The sequence below is a fragment of the Oncorhynchus keta genome, chromosome 1 (assembly GCF_023373465.1).
Source record: "Oncorhynchus keta strain PuntledgeMale-10-30-2019 chromosome 1, Oket_V2, whole genome shotgun sequence".
NCBI classification, from domain to species: Eukaryota; Metazoa; Chordata; class Actinopteri; order Salmoniformes; family Salmonidae; genus Oncorhynchus; species Oncorhynchus keta.
Genome location: NC_068421.1, coordinates 62332530 through 62351141, shown reverse-complemented (window position 1 = coordinate 62351141; position 18612 = coordinate 62332530). Strand labels below are relative to the sequence as shown.

Genomic DNA, 18612 nt, shown 5'->3' with positions numbered 1-18612 from the left:
TACAAAAAGTAGGGTGGAGGGGTTAAATGAAAAGAAAGGGAGGAGATGGTGGGAATAATGAAAAGGGAGATAAATTGAGGGAGAGAGAGAGCAAAGGATTAAGAAGCCAGGTAAGTTGTGTCCAGAGGCATCTAGCCCGGCAGACTGAGAGATGACTGACGGACAGAGTGATGAGTGAGGGGCAGTGACAGGGTAATTTCTCTCTCCCCTCCTCCCCACCGCTCATCAGCGACGAGTCTGCTCTGAGATACTCTCCTCAAATTACTGCTAAAGAGACATCCTCCTTTCTTTACTCTCTCTTTCTTCCTCCCTCTGCCCCAAGGCAAATTCTACTTGTCAGGTCAAACAAACTACACACTAAATTCTCTAGCCAGAAAAGAAAGGGAGACCAAGAGAGTGAGAGGAGAAATAATCCGTTTGCACCATGGCACTGCAGTAGACAAAGGGATTTTGTTCAGCAAAGAATTTTTTTGGGGGATGCCATCACTCGCCCTAGGGTTGCTGTGCTCAGGTACTAGGCTCTAGTATCTTGTGAATGTTCCAAAAACAGGAACATCATCCAACGGCCATTCTTTTTGGGTCTTATTGGTCTAGCGTAGCTTATGTTTTCTAAATGTTAAGATCAACACTGTGCTGTGACATATAGGTACACTTGGGCCCAGGCTCAACGGACAGGCGGCACAAAACACACAGCGGTGACACACGCCTCTTTCACACACCCTGGCTGAAGGTTTGTAGTCCCACCGGTCCAACAGCTGAAACACACCCTGCTCTGCCAACCAGCCAGCCAGCCTCTCCCTCCCTCCCAGCCAGCCAGTTCTCTGTATCCTCCTGTTCCCTTCTCTGTATCCTCCTGTTCCCTTCTCTGTATCCTCCTGTTCCCTACTCTGTATCCTCCTGTTCCCTCCTCTGTATCCTCCCTTCTCTGTATCCTCCTGTTCCCTACTCTGTATCCTCCTGTTCCCTCCTCTGTATCCTCCTGTTCCCTTCTCTGTATCCTCCTGTTCCCTTCTCTGTATCCTCCTGTTCCCTCTCTGTATCCTCCTGTTCCCTTCTCTGTATCCTCCTGTTCCCTACTCTGTATCCTCCTGTTCCCTTCTCTGTATCCTCCTGTTCCCTTCTCTGTATCCTCCTGTTCCCTTCTCTGTATCCTCCTGTTCCCCTCTCTGTATCCTCCTGTTCCCTTCTCTGTATCCTCCTGTTCCCTTCTCTGTATCCTCCTGTTCCCTTCTCTGTATCCTCCTGTTCCCTTCTCTGTATCCTCCTGTTCCCTTCTCTGTATCCTCCTGTTCCCTCCTCTGTATCCTCCTGTTCCCTTCTCTGTATCCTCCTGTTCCCTTCTCTGTATCCTCCTGTTCCCTTCTCTGTATCCTCCTGTTCCCTTCTCTGTATCCTCCTGTTCCCTTCTCTGTATCCTCCTGTTCCCTTCTCTGAATCCTCCTGTTCCCTTCTCTGAATCCTCCTGTTCCCTTCTCTGAATCCTCCTTTTCCCTTCTCTGAATCCTCCTGTTCCCTTCTCTGAAGCCAACGGGCAGCCATCAATCCGTCTTCAAGCACATTTCAGCCTGCCTTCCTCGTCCCCTGCCAATGTCCAGTCTTGTCCAAAAGACAGCATGCCAACACAACAGTAGTCATCATAATTATCTCTCTCACCCCTGGGCTGCTCAACAGTCCATAATTACACATGTCTTGAGGGGGAATGGAAGTTCGCTGTTTATTTTTCACTGCTTGCCTTTTAATATGTTGGAAGTCTAATAAATACATAATGGGATTTTCACACAATGACTCTTTTGAGGTCGGCCGGCGGGAAGGAGCCGTGACTGTGTGACGACGGCACATAGACTGATTGGTTAATCAGTCTAACAGTTGCCCTGCTCTCGGTCACCTGACTGGCCTTGGACTGAAAGACTCCTCTCTTCAGGAGGCGCAGCCCGCTGCCAGGCCCCTCAGCCTTCACATACTCAACTCTGCTGCTACCGTTATCATCATAGACATTCAATATGGGACAAAGGAGTACATTTATATTTTTAGATAATAGAGAAGAGGGACAAACTCAAATGTTGAAACTTCCCTCTGGGGCAGTCAATGCCAGTTACTCAATAGTCACCCTTAAAACCAGTGTGTTTGACTCAAGTTCAGTGTTATTTTCCTTCAGCTCCCTTATCCTCCTAGCCGTTCTCATTACAACCACTGATGGTAATAAGCTACCAAGGTCAGTGTCGTGTTCTAGACCAGGAGAAGACACACAATGGACTCCCTACACCTGTAGAGTAACATACACTATATATACACAAGTATGTGGACACCAGTTCAAATGAGTGGATTTGGCTATTTCAGCCAGACCCGTTGCTGACACGTGTATAAAATCGAGCACACAGCCATAGACAAACATCGAAAGTAGAATGGCTTTCAACGTGGTATTGTCATAGAATGCCACCTTTCCAAAAAGGCAGTTGGTCAGATGTCTGCCCTGCTAGAGCTGCCCCGGTCAACTGTAACTACTGTTAATGTGAAGTGGAAATGTCTAGGAGCACCAATGGCTCAGCCGCAACGTGGTAGGCCACACATGCTCACAGTAAGAGACCGGCGAGTACTGAAGTGTGTAGCTCGTAAAAATCATCTGTCCTCGGTTGCAACACTCACTACCGAGTTCGAAACTGCCGCTGGAAGCAACGTCAGCACAATAACTGTTCGTCGGGAGCATCATGAAATGGATTTCGATGGCCGAACAGCCGCATACACAAGCCTAAGATCACCACACGCAATGCCAAGCGTCAGCTGGAGTGGTGTAAAGCTCGCCGCCATTGCTCTCTGGAGCAGTGGAAACGAGTTCTCTGGAGTGATGAATCACGCTTCACAATCTGGCAGTCCGACGGACAAATCTGGGTTTGACAGATGCCAAAAGAACACAACCTGCCCCAATGCATAGCACCAACTGTAAAGTTTGGTGGCGGAGGAATAATGATCTGAGGGCGTTTTTCATGGATTTGGCTAGGCCCCTTAGCTCCAGTGAAGGGAAATCTTAGTGCTACAGCATACAATTACATTCTAGACGATTCTGTGATTCCAACTTTGTCACATCAGTTTGGGGGAAGGCCCTTTAATGTTTCAGCGTGACAATGCCCCTGTGCACAAAGCGCGGCCCATACAGAAATTGTTTGTCGAGATCGGTGTGGAAGAACTTGACTGTCCTGCCCAGAGATCTGACCTCAAGCCTATCGAAGTCCCCGCAGCAATGTTACAACATCTAGTGGAAAGCCTTCCCAAAAGAGTGGAGGCTGTTACAGCAGCAAAGGGGGGGACCAACTCCATATTAATGCCCATGATTTTGGAATGAGATGTTTGACGAGCAGGTATCCACATTCTTTTGGTCATGTAGTGTATTTGCAAACATTGATTATAGCCTAGATGTTTTCTATTTATTTTGAAAGCAGCAAACTTTTGGGAACAGAAACCGAGTGTGATTCACATACCATTAAATGAAACGTAATATAGGCTTATGACCCAGCTGTGTGCTTCCATAATTGGTGATCAGATTGGGAGTATCTGTTCTTTCTCTGCTACGGTCATAATTACAAGCAATTTCAAAGGAATTAGGTTTAGGACTATGTCACGACAAACCTAAATAACTACAGACCTTTACAGAACAAGGCAATTCCATGGTAACAGAGTGACACAGACCAAGATTTTTCACTGTAAAATGTATGTCAAATAAAAAACAATGATTGCAAAGTTAAAGTTGTATGGTTTGTTTATGCAAAAGGTCTACTCAACAATTTCCAATGAAAATTAGGTAGCACTGTACTTGACATCCAGCCACCTAACACATTATGACACAGTCAATACCATGTCTTTATGTCATAACAGCTGACATAACCTGTCATAATATGGTCATAACACCGTCACAACATATATTTAGACCTGCATTATTTTATGGAAGGTTATGACACCTACATTAGTGTCAAATCTTACAAAACCTACCACACAAGGCAAAACATTCCATTACACCATAACCTACTTGTCAACAGTATGTTTATTTTTTCTGAAATGTACCATATTAAATAACCATTGTAATTGCGCACACATTGATGTCAGACATGCACCTACCCTAATGCATATTTCAGGAGCAGGACAAGACACCCTCTTTTTGACAACATACATTTTAAAGTGAAAAGTCAGTCTCAGTGTCACTCTGTTAATGTGGAATTCCCCTACATTAAAAAGCAATACCCTATCTGGATTTAGACAGTGAATGATAGTGTTACCAATGAATACAGTGGCAGAGTCGCTAATTTGGCAACAACAACTTGGGAGATCCCCCGAGATCTTTTTGGAGGTATAAGTATATGTTTTGGTGGTGCTCTCCGTGTTGGTATTAGTCAGTGCTCCCTGTGCCTGTGGAAAGATGGGGTTGGATTTATCCCCTGGGTTTGGTTAGTCCTGGAATCAACAATCAGCTGAGGGGTTCCTCCTCAGCCAAGCCAGTCTTACCTGCAGTACCCTGTCCCGTTGGTGAAGGTGGCACACGTAGCATTGTTCACACACGGCTTAACAGCATCCAGACACTGAAGAGCTGTAACAAACAGGAATACAACACATCAGTCAAGAATAGGGTTTAATGGTTGGAACTGGGTTACCAAAATTGACTGGGATTTTCCATCCAAACCCACTCCCCTTTCCCGGGATAAATAATTGCGAAAAAACAGTAAATTATAATACATTATTTCTATGAACAGCATGACGTGAAATGGAAATTATATGCAATCAATGTCTAAATCGGTCTTCATTCGGCATTCTCTGCTCTCTGCATAATCAATAATCAACACTCAGGGTGTGTGTGTGTGCGCACGTTGTTGTAGCTTACAGTATTTACTTACACAAAGTCGCCCTGAATTCAAAGTGCACACATTGTTTACGGTGAAACTGTACAAGCAACCTTTAGTTGCAGTTCACATGGTAACAAAGGTAGGCTAAAACAAATTGTAATTTTTCACTAGACTGTAATAACCTCGTAATATTTGACCAATCGGCCAACAGTGCTTCATAGGCCTGTTAAAACTAGGCACCATCAACAATGACAGAATTTGCAGGTATTATATGCTTTTAAGTAGCATATGCACTTTGAACAGGAATATCAGGAAGCCCGGTAATTTCTTGCAAATGTCTTGGGAAGGAACATGTGTAGAACACGCAACATGATAAATAATGTTATTGATATTTTTCTATAGGCCTTCCAATATCTGTTTATTCAGAAGCCTCTTGAAAACATACACTATATACAGTGCCTTGCGAAAGTATTCGGCCCCCTTGAACTTTGCGACCTTTTGCCACATTTCAGGCTTCAAACATAAAGATATAAAACTGTATTTTTTTGTGAAGAATCAACAACAAGTGGGACACAATCATGAAGTGGAACGACATTTATTGGATATTTCAAACTTTTTTAACAAATCAAAAACTGAAAAATTTGGCGTGCAAAATTATTCAGCCCCCTTAAGTTAATACTTTGTAGCGCCACCTTTTGCTGCGATTACAGCTGTAAGTCGCTTGGGGTACGTCTCTATCAGTTTTGCACATCGAGAGACTGACATTTTTTCCCATTCCTCCTTGCAAAACAGCTCGAGCTCAGTGAGGTTGGATGGAGAGCCTTTGTGAACAGCAGTTTTCAGTTCTTTCCACAGATTCTCGATTGGATTCAGGTCTGGACTTTGACTTGGCCATTCTAACACCTGGATATGTTTATTTTTGAACCATTCCATTGTAGATTTTGCTTTATGTTTTGGATCATTGTCTTGTTGGAAGACAAATCTCCGTCCCAGTCTCAGGTCTTTTGCAGACTCCATCAGGTTTCGCAAGGCACTGTATACACAAAAGTATGTGGACATCCCTTCAAATGAGTGAATTCGACTATTTCAGCCACACCCGTTGCTGACAGGTGAATAAAATCGAGCACACAGCCATGCAATTGCCATAGACAAAAATTGGCAGTCGAATGGTCTTACTGAAGAGCTCAGTGACTTTCGAGTGACTTTCGAAGTCAGTTTGTAAAGTTTCTGCCCTGCTAGAGCTGCCCCGGTCAACTGTACGTGCTGTTAATGTAAAGTGGAAAAGTCTAGGAGCAACAGTGGCTCAGCTGCAAAGTGGTAGACCACACAAGCTCACAGAATGGGACACGTCTGTCCTCGGTTTGCAACGCTCACTACCTAGTTCCAAACTGCCTCTGGAAGCAACGTCAGCACAAGATCGGTTCATTGAGAGCTTCATGAAATGGTTTTCCATGGCCAAGCATCCGCACACAAGCCTAAGATCCCCATGCGCAATGCAAAGTGTCAACTGGAATGGTGTGAAGCTCGCCGACATTGGACTCCAGAGCAGTGGAAACGCATTCTCTGGAGTGATGAATCACGCTTCACCACCTGGCAGTCCGACGGACGAATCTGAAATTGGCAGATGCCAGAAGAACGCTACCTGTCCCAATACATACTGCCAGCTGTAAAGTTTGAAGGAAGAGGAATAATGGTCTGGGGCTGTTTTTCGTGGTTCGGGCTAGGCCCCTTAGTTCCAGAGGGAAATCTTAACCCTACAGCATACGACAACATTCTAGACGATTCTGTGCTTCCAACTTTGTGGCAACAGTTTGGGGGAAGGCCCTTTGTGCATAGAAGCATTGACATGCTGAAACAGGAAAGCGAGGGCCTGCACAGAGCCCTGACCTCAACCCTATCGAACACATTTGGAATGAATTGGAATGCCGACTGCGAGCCAGGCCTACTCGCCCAACATCAGTGCCCAATCTCACTAATGCTCTTATGGCTGAATGGAAGCAAGTCAACACAGCAATGTTCCAACATCTACTAGAATGCCTTCCCAGAAGAGTGGAGGCTGTTATGACGGCAAAAGGGAGGACCAACTCCATATTAATGGCAATGATTTTGGAATGAGATGTTCGACAAGCAGGTGTCCACATACTGTAGTGTAGATCAAATTATCCTAATATATATTTCAACAGTCTTATGCCAATTAAACTCATGTATAACTCACCAGTACTGCAAAACCCATCCCCAGGGGATCATAGCAACATAGGAAACTACTAGAGCCAGATAGCTCAGCGAGTGAACACACAGCAGACAGAGACATCAGTGACCACAAAGCTCATCTATCTGGCTGCCAATCAGACACTTAGGCCCAAACACATCCTCTATCGTGTGGTGAGGATTCAACCAGAGACTAAACTCAAGTGGTTCTGATGAATACCAGGTGGTGGCACATGCCAAATAGAATGATGATGTTAGTTGCCAATATCAATTTTCAAATTTAATATGAGGGCTGATAGTGTTTATTAAACTCAAGGTATGAAAAAAGCTGACAGCATTTCAGATCACCATGTATGCACCATTCTAAAAATGTGTATTTTCAACAGGAAGGAACAGAACATGCATTTGTGAAAATCTTTAGCTGCTAGAAAGACAGCATTAAAAAATAAAGTGTAAGCCTTTTAAATTGATGCCTAATTTAGTGTGGTCTAAGTATTTGCCTGGGGTTCACGGCCATAATCAACCAGTGGATGAGTCACTGCCAAAACCCAGAGGGAGCTTTTCCAGGAAGAAAGAGGGCAGGTCAGACGACTTCACAGCAACACCAACCCTCGTGTGACAGGACAGTCATCACAGCACAGGAAGTGTGCTCAGCGTTAACACTACTTCCTGTGAGAAGACTGTCACATATTGTATGCATACCATTCTGAAAGGAATTACACAATGCAGGCTCACATACAAATCCAAAGCTACTACCAATTTAAAGGAAAAGCCGAGATCTTTGTCAAAAATGTTTTAAACAACTGAGTTATGGTTGGAGGACAAAGAAGGGAATCAGACTGAGGTCCAGTAAGCAATAGATATTAACTAATAGTCACTGAGTTTCTATGAACAACTGTGATCAACACAACCACACTAGGGCAATTGCACAAAAATGGAATTGCACTGACTCAGATTTTTCACAAATATGTGCCATAGAAAAAAACACTAACCAACTCTATGCTCAAGGACTACTTTTATCAATTTACACTGAACATTTTACATAAAACACATTTACTGGAAGAAATGTGCAGACGAAAAGTTTGATAACAGAATTTCGGTAAAATCTCCCTCCGTTTTTTACGTGTCCACGTTTTCCAAAAACTCTTGAATATCTGCTCCGAATTAAGATTCAACAATGTCTGTAGAAAGAATGGGGTGTCAGCTATGACACGACACATTGAATTTGAAAAAAAAACTATTTTGTTTATTGAAGTACAGTAAGTGAAGTGGATTTACACCCAGTAACGGAATTTCATCATGGGTCCCTGATCTGTACTACATGTAAACGCATAATTATGGATATGAATGAATCTCTTCATGGTGATGTATCCTGAATAGGTACACAAAAGTTATATACAGTGCCTTGCGAAAGTATTCGGCCCCCTTGAACTTTGCGACCTTTTGCCACATTTCAGGCTTCAAACATAAAGATATAAAACTGTATTTTTTTGTGAAGAATCAACAACAAGTGGGACACAATCATGAAGTGGAACGACATTTATTGGATATTTCAAACTTTTTTAACAAATCAAAAACTGAAAAATTGGGTGTGCAAAATTATTATATATTATTTTATATACTATGTCGCAAGGATCTGTACACAATTCCTGTAAGCTGAAAATGTCACAGTTCTTCCATGACCTGAATACTCACCATACGTAACCCCCATTGAGCACGCTTGTAATGCTCTGGATCGACGTGTACGACAACGGGTTCCAGTTCCGGCCAATATCCAGCAACTTCACACAGTCATTGAAGAAGAGTGGGACACCATTCCACAGGCCACAATCAGCAGCCTGATCACCTCCATGTGAAGGAGATGTGTCACGCTGCAAATGATGGTCACACCAGATACTGACTACTTTTCTGATCCACACCCCTACCTTTTTGTGACCAAAAGATGCATATCTGCATTCTCAGTCATGTGAAATCCATAGATTAGGGCCTAATGAATTTATTTCAATTGACTGATTTCCTCATATGAACTGTAACTCAGTAAAATCTTTGAAATTGTTGCATGTTACGTTTATATTTGTGTTCAGTCTAGTATGCCTATAACTCAATGCACAGCTTTTTAAATGGAAAATGGTTTATTTAGGTCCACATGAGCAAATTCAAAAATGCACTTAATTGCGATTAACTAATGCCATTAACTTGATTCATTATTTTAATCATTTGACAGTCCTAGTCCTTTTACATGGAAATGATCACTACCATTTAGGGCAACCGGATGAGCCTGGAACACCTGAGGCAAAAACACACACTCATCAGCTGACATATCAGACAAGATACTGCTGTACAGTGTACAACTATGCTGTGATACCATGTGTGACTTTGCATGTTAACTGACCACGAAAATAATACACCTACTATTCATGCTACTTAGACACGAAGACATTACAGATCACACTGAGGTGACTCTCTGTCTGGATCCTTCACTTTTGTCCCCATGTGACTGATGATTCAAGGCTGATCCTACATGTGCATTAACCACAGATAGGCATAAAGAGGGTATTATCAACGGGATATTTGCAAGAAAATGCAAATCAAAACATTTCTAAAATGATATGCTAGGCTTATTAGCCTTCTTGTGACAGAAACACACTTGGAAGTGCTGCAGGCAGACATACTTTTCCTGTCCTGTCTCATTTCTGGTCATTGTGGTTAAAAAAAGAGGGGCCAAAAATATGCACATGATTGAACAGTGAAATTCGTGTCTGGGGCTTCACTCTACAGACACTAGCTCATTAATAGGACATTTTTCAGTAAAAACTGCTCAAGCCAGCCACCACATTGATCCAAAATTCACAACTTTTTAGACACGAAGGAGAGAAATAGACAGAAAGCAGGAAGTAGAATATAAAGGGGTAAAGAAACAGAAAGCAAAAAGACAAGAGAAAAACAGAACTGAGTAGGAGGACAGAAAAAATAGCAAAGTATAGCGACAAGAAAGAGCGCTAAAAAGAGCAACAAGAGGGAGAGAGTGAGCGAGTTAGCAGCTGTGATCTTTCCCCTGGCTGGTTTGACAAGCTCCACATACACGCCGTCACAATGCCAGGCCAGTGTTTACCCTATATTAATTTACCAGTGGTCGGTAAAACGTTTTCAGTGTAAACTTAAATGACTAAAACCAGATATAAAGTATGTAGAAAAGATAATGGAGTTATATATTTTTAAATAACATCTTTGAGAACTAACAATCACAAAATTAAAACTAACTACTCTCCATTAGGGAGAATCTAAAATTCAAAAAATGTCATGGCATGGGGCCCACACTGATTTTGTTTTAATGTTTGAGTCACTCAGATAGCATAAGAACACTGCATAAGCCATGTCAAAATGTGACAAATTACAGGAAACTAGCTTTAAAACTGTATAATTTTCTGTCTGCCCATAGCAAAGTATATAATTTCAGGAAATTAGCTCTTTGTCTTTCTTGTGGCAAAGAGGCCGATCTCAAAACATTTTGGTTGGAGACTGCACAATTGGCCAGGCCCACTATCCCAAGCTAACTTTGCCACCGCTGCTGAAGAAAATCCTAGGGGAAACACTGCAGGAGCAATGATCTCAGGATTTGGGATGGGCCGTCACTACGTACTACATTTCCATTCTGAAGCAAGTAGTGCTGACCCCAATTAGTCGACTGGTCGATTGCTTGGTTTTCAGGGTGTTGGTCAACCGAGGTTGTTTTAGTCCAGAAGTATATATATTTGTGCCCATCTCGGTGAACTAATCAATTGCTGAGGCCTAGACTAAAAGCCAATACTTGATCCAAAAATGTGGTCGGAGGCTCCATATAAAGGGTGTGACGCAATTGCGGAGCCTCCAGGGGCATGCAGAGACCAAATCGAGCTCTGTACCGCATCACCATTCACCCCCCCAAATGTTGTAACAATGTATAGCTCTGCATTGACATGATTGGTTGACAGTAGGTGGGGGTGGTACATCCTGTAGAAAACACAAACTCACTTCATTGACAACAGATCTGTACTACTCCGCGAAGCGCAAAAGGTATGAATACCCTGATTTCGGCTGAGGCCATTCTTGCCCTGATTTCTGCTGAGACCTTATCACGTAAATGCTGCATGGCCAATGCAGACTTCAGATTGACCATGCGCCCAGATGCATAATGCACTTCTCAGTCTAGAATGCGCTCTCTCCTGCCAATTTGTGCACATTCATTGTTTCATAACTTCATTGTGTGAATTGTTTTTGTTTGCGTTTGATTGTTAGTGTATATCAATTCCCCATTACATATATCACCAGTAGTACATTACCGTTAATTCCTATCATTTCTAATCTACAATGTTTGTTACTTTGGTTATGGTAATTTCTGTTAATGCATTCAATATTATTATATTTAGTCAGTCTTTCCATTCTCATTGTAGGAGTGGACACATTGTTTGCAGAGTGCACAACCTACGCTAGAAAATTTGAGAAACAAATTTTGGTTTATTTCATTACATTTATGAGTTTTGTCAATTTAGTCAGTCTTTTGTTTGGAGCGCCCCTGTCAATGTTGAGTAAGGACGCACACACATAGAAGTGGTTTTATAGGCAACCTGGCCTGCACACAAATGTAGGCATATAAAATGTGCCCATTTGGGCAACTGATAGTATTTCTGCTTGGCTTAACGCACCTCCACTAATGACCTGTGGAGCTTCTCAAAGTAATGTTTTCTTCACCTCAAACATCAAGCAAACAAAGTCTGTTTTTACATCCATTGAGAACGACAATACTTTGTTCCTCAATATATTTCAAAAATCTATCCAGCTCTCTCCCTTTCGATAACCACTCAAATATTTAGTCAGCCACCAATTGTGCAAGTTCTCCCACTTAAAAATATTTTTTGTAGGTGACCAAATACTTATTTTCCACCATAATTTTCAAACAAATTCATAAAAAATCCTACAATGTGATTTTCTGGATTTTTTTTCTCATTTTGTCTGTCATCGTTGAAGTGTACCCATGATGAAAATTACAGGCCTCTCTCATCTTTTTAAGTGGGAGAACTTGCACAATTGGTGGCTGACTAAATACTTTTTTGCCCCACTGTAAATAACAAAGAATTAAAGAGTAGCAGTAAAATAACAGTAACGAGGCTATATACAGAGGGTACTGGTACAGAGTAAATGTGATGGGACACAGGTTCGTCAAGGTAATTGAGGTAACATGTAAATGTAGGTAGAGTTAAAGTTGGATAATAACCAGAGAGTAGCAGCAGTGTAAAAGGGGGAACGACGACAATGCAAATAGTCTAGGTAGCCATTTGATTAGCTGTTCAGGGTACTACTCTCTGATACTTTTAGAAAGAGAAGGTCCAGATTGTCTAGCCCAGCTGATTTGAAGAGGTCCAGATTTTACAGCTCTTTCAGAACATCAGCTATCTGGATTTGGGTGAAGAAGAAATGGGGAAGCTTGGGCAAGATGCTGTGGGGGGTGCAGAGCTGTTGACCGGGGTAGGGGCAGCCAGGTGGAAAGCATGGCTAGCCGTAGAAAAATGCTCACTGGTACAGGAAACTCTGAGGGACCAGAATATTTTGTACAATGTTGCAAGTTCGCTAGTGCAAGCTTCAGGCCAGACCCAAGTTAATAGTTGATACAATGTTTCAAGTTCATTGAAGACAGGCCATGTGTAGCCAATGTGATTTATAGGATTTTTATCAGGATAATTTCTACCTGCAGGCTGCAATTTTTTTATTTGTTGGTTTTATGTAGGCTATTTTTACATAGCTGGCAATGGAAATAAAAGTTACTTTTTAGGTTTGCATAATTTTCGTTTAGATTTGGATAGAATTTTGATTAAACACATGACAATTATTTTGAGATATGAAAACGGCGCCCTCAAGGCGTTTGTCTTATTTAATCCAACCGTAAACTTAAAGCATCAGACAAGCTCAATGCATATAGAATGCATATAGTTGATTTTATTGAAACACATAGGGTGTGTCTATATACGAAAAAATTGACATTTAAAAATGTCAACCAATCAATTGGTCAAAAGAACAGATGACTTCCGGCAGACCAATACTTATTTCATTATTTTGTCAGGGACAGCCATTGAAGCAGGCCACCGGCCCGGGCCTTGTCTCTGGAAAGGAGGGAGGACTCTGGGAGAGAGAGGAGAGGGAGGTGGTCCTCCCCACTGCAGCTTGGCCCCACTCCTCTCACACAGACACAACAAACAGTACCACCACACGACCACACACCCCGCTGATAAATAACTTTTACCAGCCTATTGTAACTACAAACTGACATTCTTTCTTCCCCCTAATGGAGGCTCTCCTATTCAGTGAAATGTGCTTTAGGGGAATTCCCTGACATTGTAGACATGATAAGAACCAGGCAGCTAAGGAAAACTGGGGTCAGTTGGACAGGAGAGGGAGAACACGAAGGGTATTAGATGACTAAAACATACCCTTCCTCCTTCCCTCACATACTACTAGAGCTATATTTGTATTAATTTTCCTCACCTCCTCCATCTAGTTTCCTCAACATTGCAACTGAATGAGGGATGGCTAAAGTGAGCGCAGGAACAGAGATGAAGAAGAAAAAAAGAGATGGCATGACGGGAAAGGAGAAAGGAAAAACAGATGAGATTTACAGTGTCTGGGTGGGAGCAGCCTGTGATCCCCGCTGATGTGAGGGTGAAGCTGTGAGGAGCTAATGTGAAGCAGAGGCTGAACGGAGGGGCGACTGGGGCAGGCGTCTATACAGCCCAGTCCCGACTGCCTCTCTCTCCAGGAGCTGATTGCCACCAAAAACATTATTAATTCACTTATTTAGTCTCTCTCTCACATCTCTCCCAGAGATGATCTATTGCCTCAGCAAACTGACTGTGCTCTGACAGGCCGCCCCCCTCTTGCTTCGTGAATGATGTAATTACTTGTTAAAGATACAGCACACATTTTTACAAGAGAAACTACATCTATGCAAACGTTGTTGATCAGTAGACCCATGAAATCAGCCAAAACCAGATCAATAACTCAATGCATGCACACACACTCCTATTGATATGCATTTTTTTAATACAAAAATGTAACCCTTATTTAATTAGGCAAGTCAGTTAAGAACAAATTCTTATTCACAATGACGGCCTACCGGGGAACAATGGGTTAACTGCCTTGTTCAGGGGCAGAACGACAGATTTTTACCTTGTCAGCTCGGGGATTCGATCCAGCAACCTTTCAGTTACTGGCCCAACACTAACGACTAGGCTACATATACTGTGAATAGGTCTAAGGCTACATGTTGATTTAACATTCAAATACAAGTTATATTGGAAAAAACAAAGTCAAATTGATTGTATTATTGTATACTTGATTCATTAGCGCATACATGGCAGTCTCTGAAAAAACTTGACATATTATTTTTTTTATTTTTTAAATGCAATTCAAAAGATGCCCAATGATTGAACAAAGCAGTAGCTGAGTTTATCTGTATGTATCAAGTCCCAATCTATGACTTTGGCTAATATGCCTTCTTTTTTTTGCTGTGGTATAGTGTTTTGGTATCGTTTCAGTATCGCGTATCGTGATGGTATAGAGTATTGTGATACTAGTGATGCGAGCAGGTGCATGTGTGACTGCGGTCAGAGACTGTGTGGGCTGGACAATGAAATGACCACATGAGTAGAAATGGAAGTGAATATCTATCGCTCCCTCTTCCTCACGCTCCCTCTTCCTTTCTCTCTCTGTGCGTATGCGCATGCGCCTGCATTGGTCTGTGCACTGTAAGACATTTGACAACCAGAGATCTCTGTCCATTTCAGAAGTTCAATATTAACCAGTTCCATGTCTATTTCAGAAGCTCCAATGAAGATATATCACAAGACGGTCATTAATGAAAATATTTTGGAACAAATGGGAATTGAAAAAAGGGCACAGATCAAAGACAAACTAACAGTGTCTCTAGTCAGGGCCAGGGGCCTTGGCATGTTGCTGTGCAGTTGGCTGGCACACGTTGATTCCCCCCTCAATGCTCACCACTGCTTTGTTACTGAAACCACTACAAACCCTGGGGAGGGGAGGCTCTGTTAGTTGGGTCCCATTGCAGAGAGGGAATGAGTGACGAAGGGGATTTGAACTAATGGCTGAGGAGTGAGATGGGGAAGTAATTATGAAACACTGACAAAGGGTGCACACACATGGGCGTCCCCGAGCACTGGCTGCAGTCCAATATTGGAGAGGGCAGGAAGTTGTTCGCACCGACTGAGGAAGTAACCCGGTTTCCTGGAATTGCTTTAACCCAGTGTTTCCTAACTCCAGTCCTCGAGTACCCCCAACCGTAGACATTTTTGTTGTAGCCCTGGATAAGCACCCCTGATTCAACTTGTCAACTAATCATCAAGCCCTCAATGAGTTGAATCAGATGAGTTTATCAGGGACTACAACAAAAAGGTGTGCTATTAGGAGTACTCAAGGACTGGAGTTAGGAAACACTGCTATAGCCCATATCCAGGGGCCAAACAGTTGCCATGGGAGCCTGCAATAAAATACCCTGGCTCAGCATGCAGAGAAACTAAGCTCAACAACTTTGTCAGAGGGTTACTTACATCTGTGGCCCGCACAAACAGCAGCATCAACATCAAGCTAGGTTTGTACTAGGACTAGGTCACATACAGCGAGGGAGGCGACTTTTAAAAAATGCAGAGTGCCAAGAGCAACAATTAAGTCCCAATGATAATCTTGCTGTTTCAAGTAGTTAGCACCCCTGATCTAAAGCTGTGTACACAGAGGAGGGCTATGCTCTGCTGGTGGAGTGGCCTTCACACTGCGGGCAGGGGTGTAGTGTACAGTCTGTAGAGCACTGGACATGGGCACTAGCTCTCTGCTCTGGTGGCTCCAGGATTACTGGGTTCTGCTAGGGCAGGAATGCAGGACATCTTAATTCCCTGTTAATTTGCTAACCTGCTCAACAATGCAGACAACACTATGTAATCCCCCCCACCTTTCACAGCAGCACCCCTTCTCTTACTCCATTCTGCTCTCTCACCCCCTCTGCTATTTCACTCATCCAACACTGATGCCACTTCAGGCTCAGTTTGTCAGCCTGTGCTTTTGATGTATGCATTAACCAGACCAAGACCCCCATCAGATCGCACCCCCTCTACTTGACTAAAAACACATCTGGAGCCCCATAGCTTCTTGCCCGTTGACCTTGTCACACAGCTCTGTTCTTTTCTGCTGTAACGCCACTTGATTACTTTTTACTACTACCCCAACCAAAAGAACAGGGCAAAAACACATGTGGTGTTTTATTCTAATATGAGCATTATAGCTTAGGAAGGAGAAGGATTGAGAGGAAGGAGCAACAAACAGAACAATATCAAAAATTGTCTGTAGAGGCAGACTCAGAGCTGGGACGGATTGATGCGCCGACCACGGTGCCCACCACTGGCAGTGGAAAGAGCAGGCGTTCAGCCACCAGCTGCTCAGTAATGCAGAACTGTGGGCAGGTCAATAAACAGATGCTTGTGTTCCATGCGGAGGGTGCAGCATGTCACAGATAAATTACATTTCACACCACGCTCCAGCATGGGTCGGACTGCAGAACAAGCAATGCAGTTACAGGCACAATCACTGGGCTTTTTAAGTGCACACACATGCCTTCTGGACTGAGTAAATACATGCAGCCATCACTAAGAGCAAGTACTAGGTCGTGTGCCACAAAAATAGGCAGAGGCTTCCTCCTCAAGGAATGACACTTAATACAGCACAACAGAAGACAGCATCATCTTCTTGACACAATAGGGAGGTTACAGCCGAGTGCTGCACTGTGAGAGTGAGTGAAGAGAGAAAGCATGAGGGACAGAGAGAAAGAAAGGGGGAGGAATGTGAAGCACCAACAGCAACATTCCACCCGTTTATTCTCCTACATGCAGCAGTTTTTCATTGTCTTGTGTTCTTTTGTGTGACTCCTCTGTTGTAAACTGTGAGAGTCCATGTAAAATTGATAAATTACAGTCACATGTAATCACTTTTATGTTAGTGTCCCTTACCTGGCTGGAATTCATGTGTTTTTCTATTGACCACCATTTCTGTGCTATGACCATTTCTGCACCAGGACTGTTGAATCTGGTTAATATCACCAAGGAGTAATAGTACAGTGCAGATTAGAGGTCGGCCGATTATGATTTTTCAACGCCGATACCGATTATTGGAGGACCAAAAAGGCAAATACCAATTTTTCTTTATTTATTTAACCAGGCAGTCCGTTAAGAACAAATTCTTATTTTCAATGACAGCCTAGGAACAGTGGGTTAACTGCCTGTTCAGGGGCAGAACGACAGATTTGTCCCTTGTCAGCTCGGGGGTTTGAACTTGCAACCTTCCGGTTACTAGTCCAACGCTCTAACCACTAGGCTACCCTGCCGTAAGAATGACAATTACAACAATACTAAATGAACACTTATTTTAACTTCATATAATACATCAATAAAATCAATTTAGCCTCAAGTAAATAATGAAACATGTTCAATTTGGTTTAAATAATGCAAAAACAAAGTGTTGGAGAAGAAAGTAAAAGTGCAATATGTGCTATGTAAGAAAGCTAACGTTTCAGTTCCTTGCTCAGAACATGAGAACATATGAAAGTTGGTGGTTCCTTTTAACATGAGTCTTCAATATTCCCAAGTAAGAAGTTTTAGGTTGTAGTTATTATAGTAATTATAGAACTATTGCCCTCTACACCATTTGTATTTCATTAACCTTTGATGTTCTTATAGGCACTTTAGTATTGCCAGTGTAACAGTATAGCTTCCGTCCCTCTCCTCGCTCCTCCCTGGGCTTGAACCAGCAACACAACGACAACAGCCACCATCGAAGCAGCGTTACCCATGCAGGTCAGGGGGAACAACTACTAGAAGGCTCAGAGCGAGTGATGTTTGAAACGCTATTAGCGCGCGCTAACTAGCTAGCTATTTCCCTTCGGTTACACCAGCCTCATCTCAGGAGTTGATAGGCTTGAAGTCATAAACAGCACAAAGCTTGACGCACAACAAAAAGCTGCTGGCAAAACGCACGAAAGTGCTGTTTGAATGAATTTGTACGCGCCTGCTTCTGCCTACCACCGCTCAGTCAGATACTTAGATACTTTTATGCTTAGTCAGATTATATGCAACGCAGGACACGCTAGATAATATCTAGTAATATTATCAACCATGTGTAGTTAACTAGTGATTATGATTGATTGTTTTTTATAAGATAAGTTTAATGCTAGCTAGCTACTTACCTTGGCTTCTTACTGCATTCGCGTAACAGGCAGTCTCCTTGTGGAGTGCAACGAGAGAGAGGCAGGTCGTTATTGCGTTGGACTAGTTAACTGTATGGTTGCAAGATTGGATCCCCGAGCTGACAAGGTGAAAATGTGTCGTTCTGCCCCTGAACGAGGCAGTTAACCCACTATTCCTAGGCCGTCATTGAAAATAAGAATGTGTTCTTAACTGACTTGCCTAGTTAAATAAAGGTTCTAAAAAAAAAATGTTTAACAATCGCCGCCCAAATATACCGATTTTCGATTGTTATGAAAACTTGA

General features: G+C 42.7%; 1 protein-coding gene across 1 annotated transcript in view; it reads right to left on the bottom strand.

The window, feature by feature from the left end:
* The window catches only part of notch2 (notch receptor 2), a 57581-nt gene that overhangs the window by 33803 nt on the left and 5166 nt on the right, over positions 1-18612 (bottom strand). Inside the window, exon 2 of the mRNA XM_052457394.1 lies at positions 4492-4573. Within this exon, the coding sequence (XP_052313354.1) occupies positions 4492-4573 (82 nt within the window). The remainder of the gene's footprint in view (positions 1-4491; positions 4574-18612) is intronic.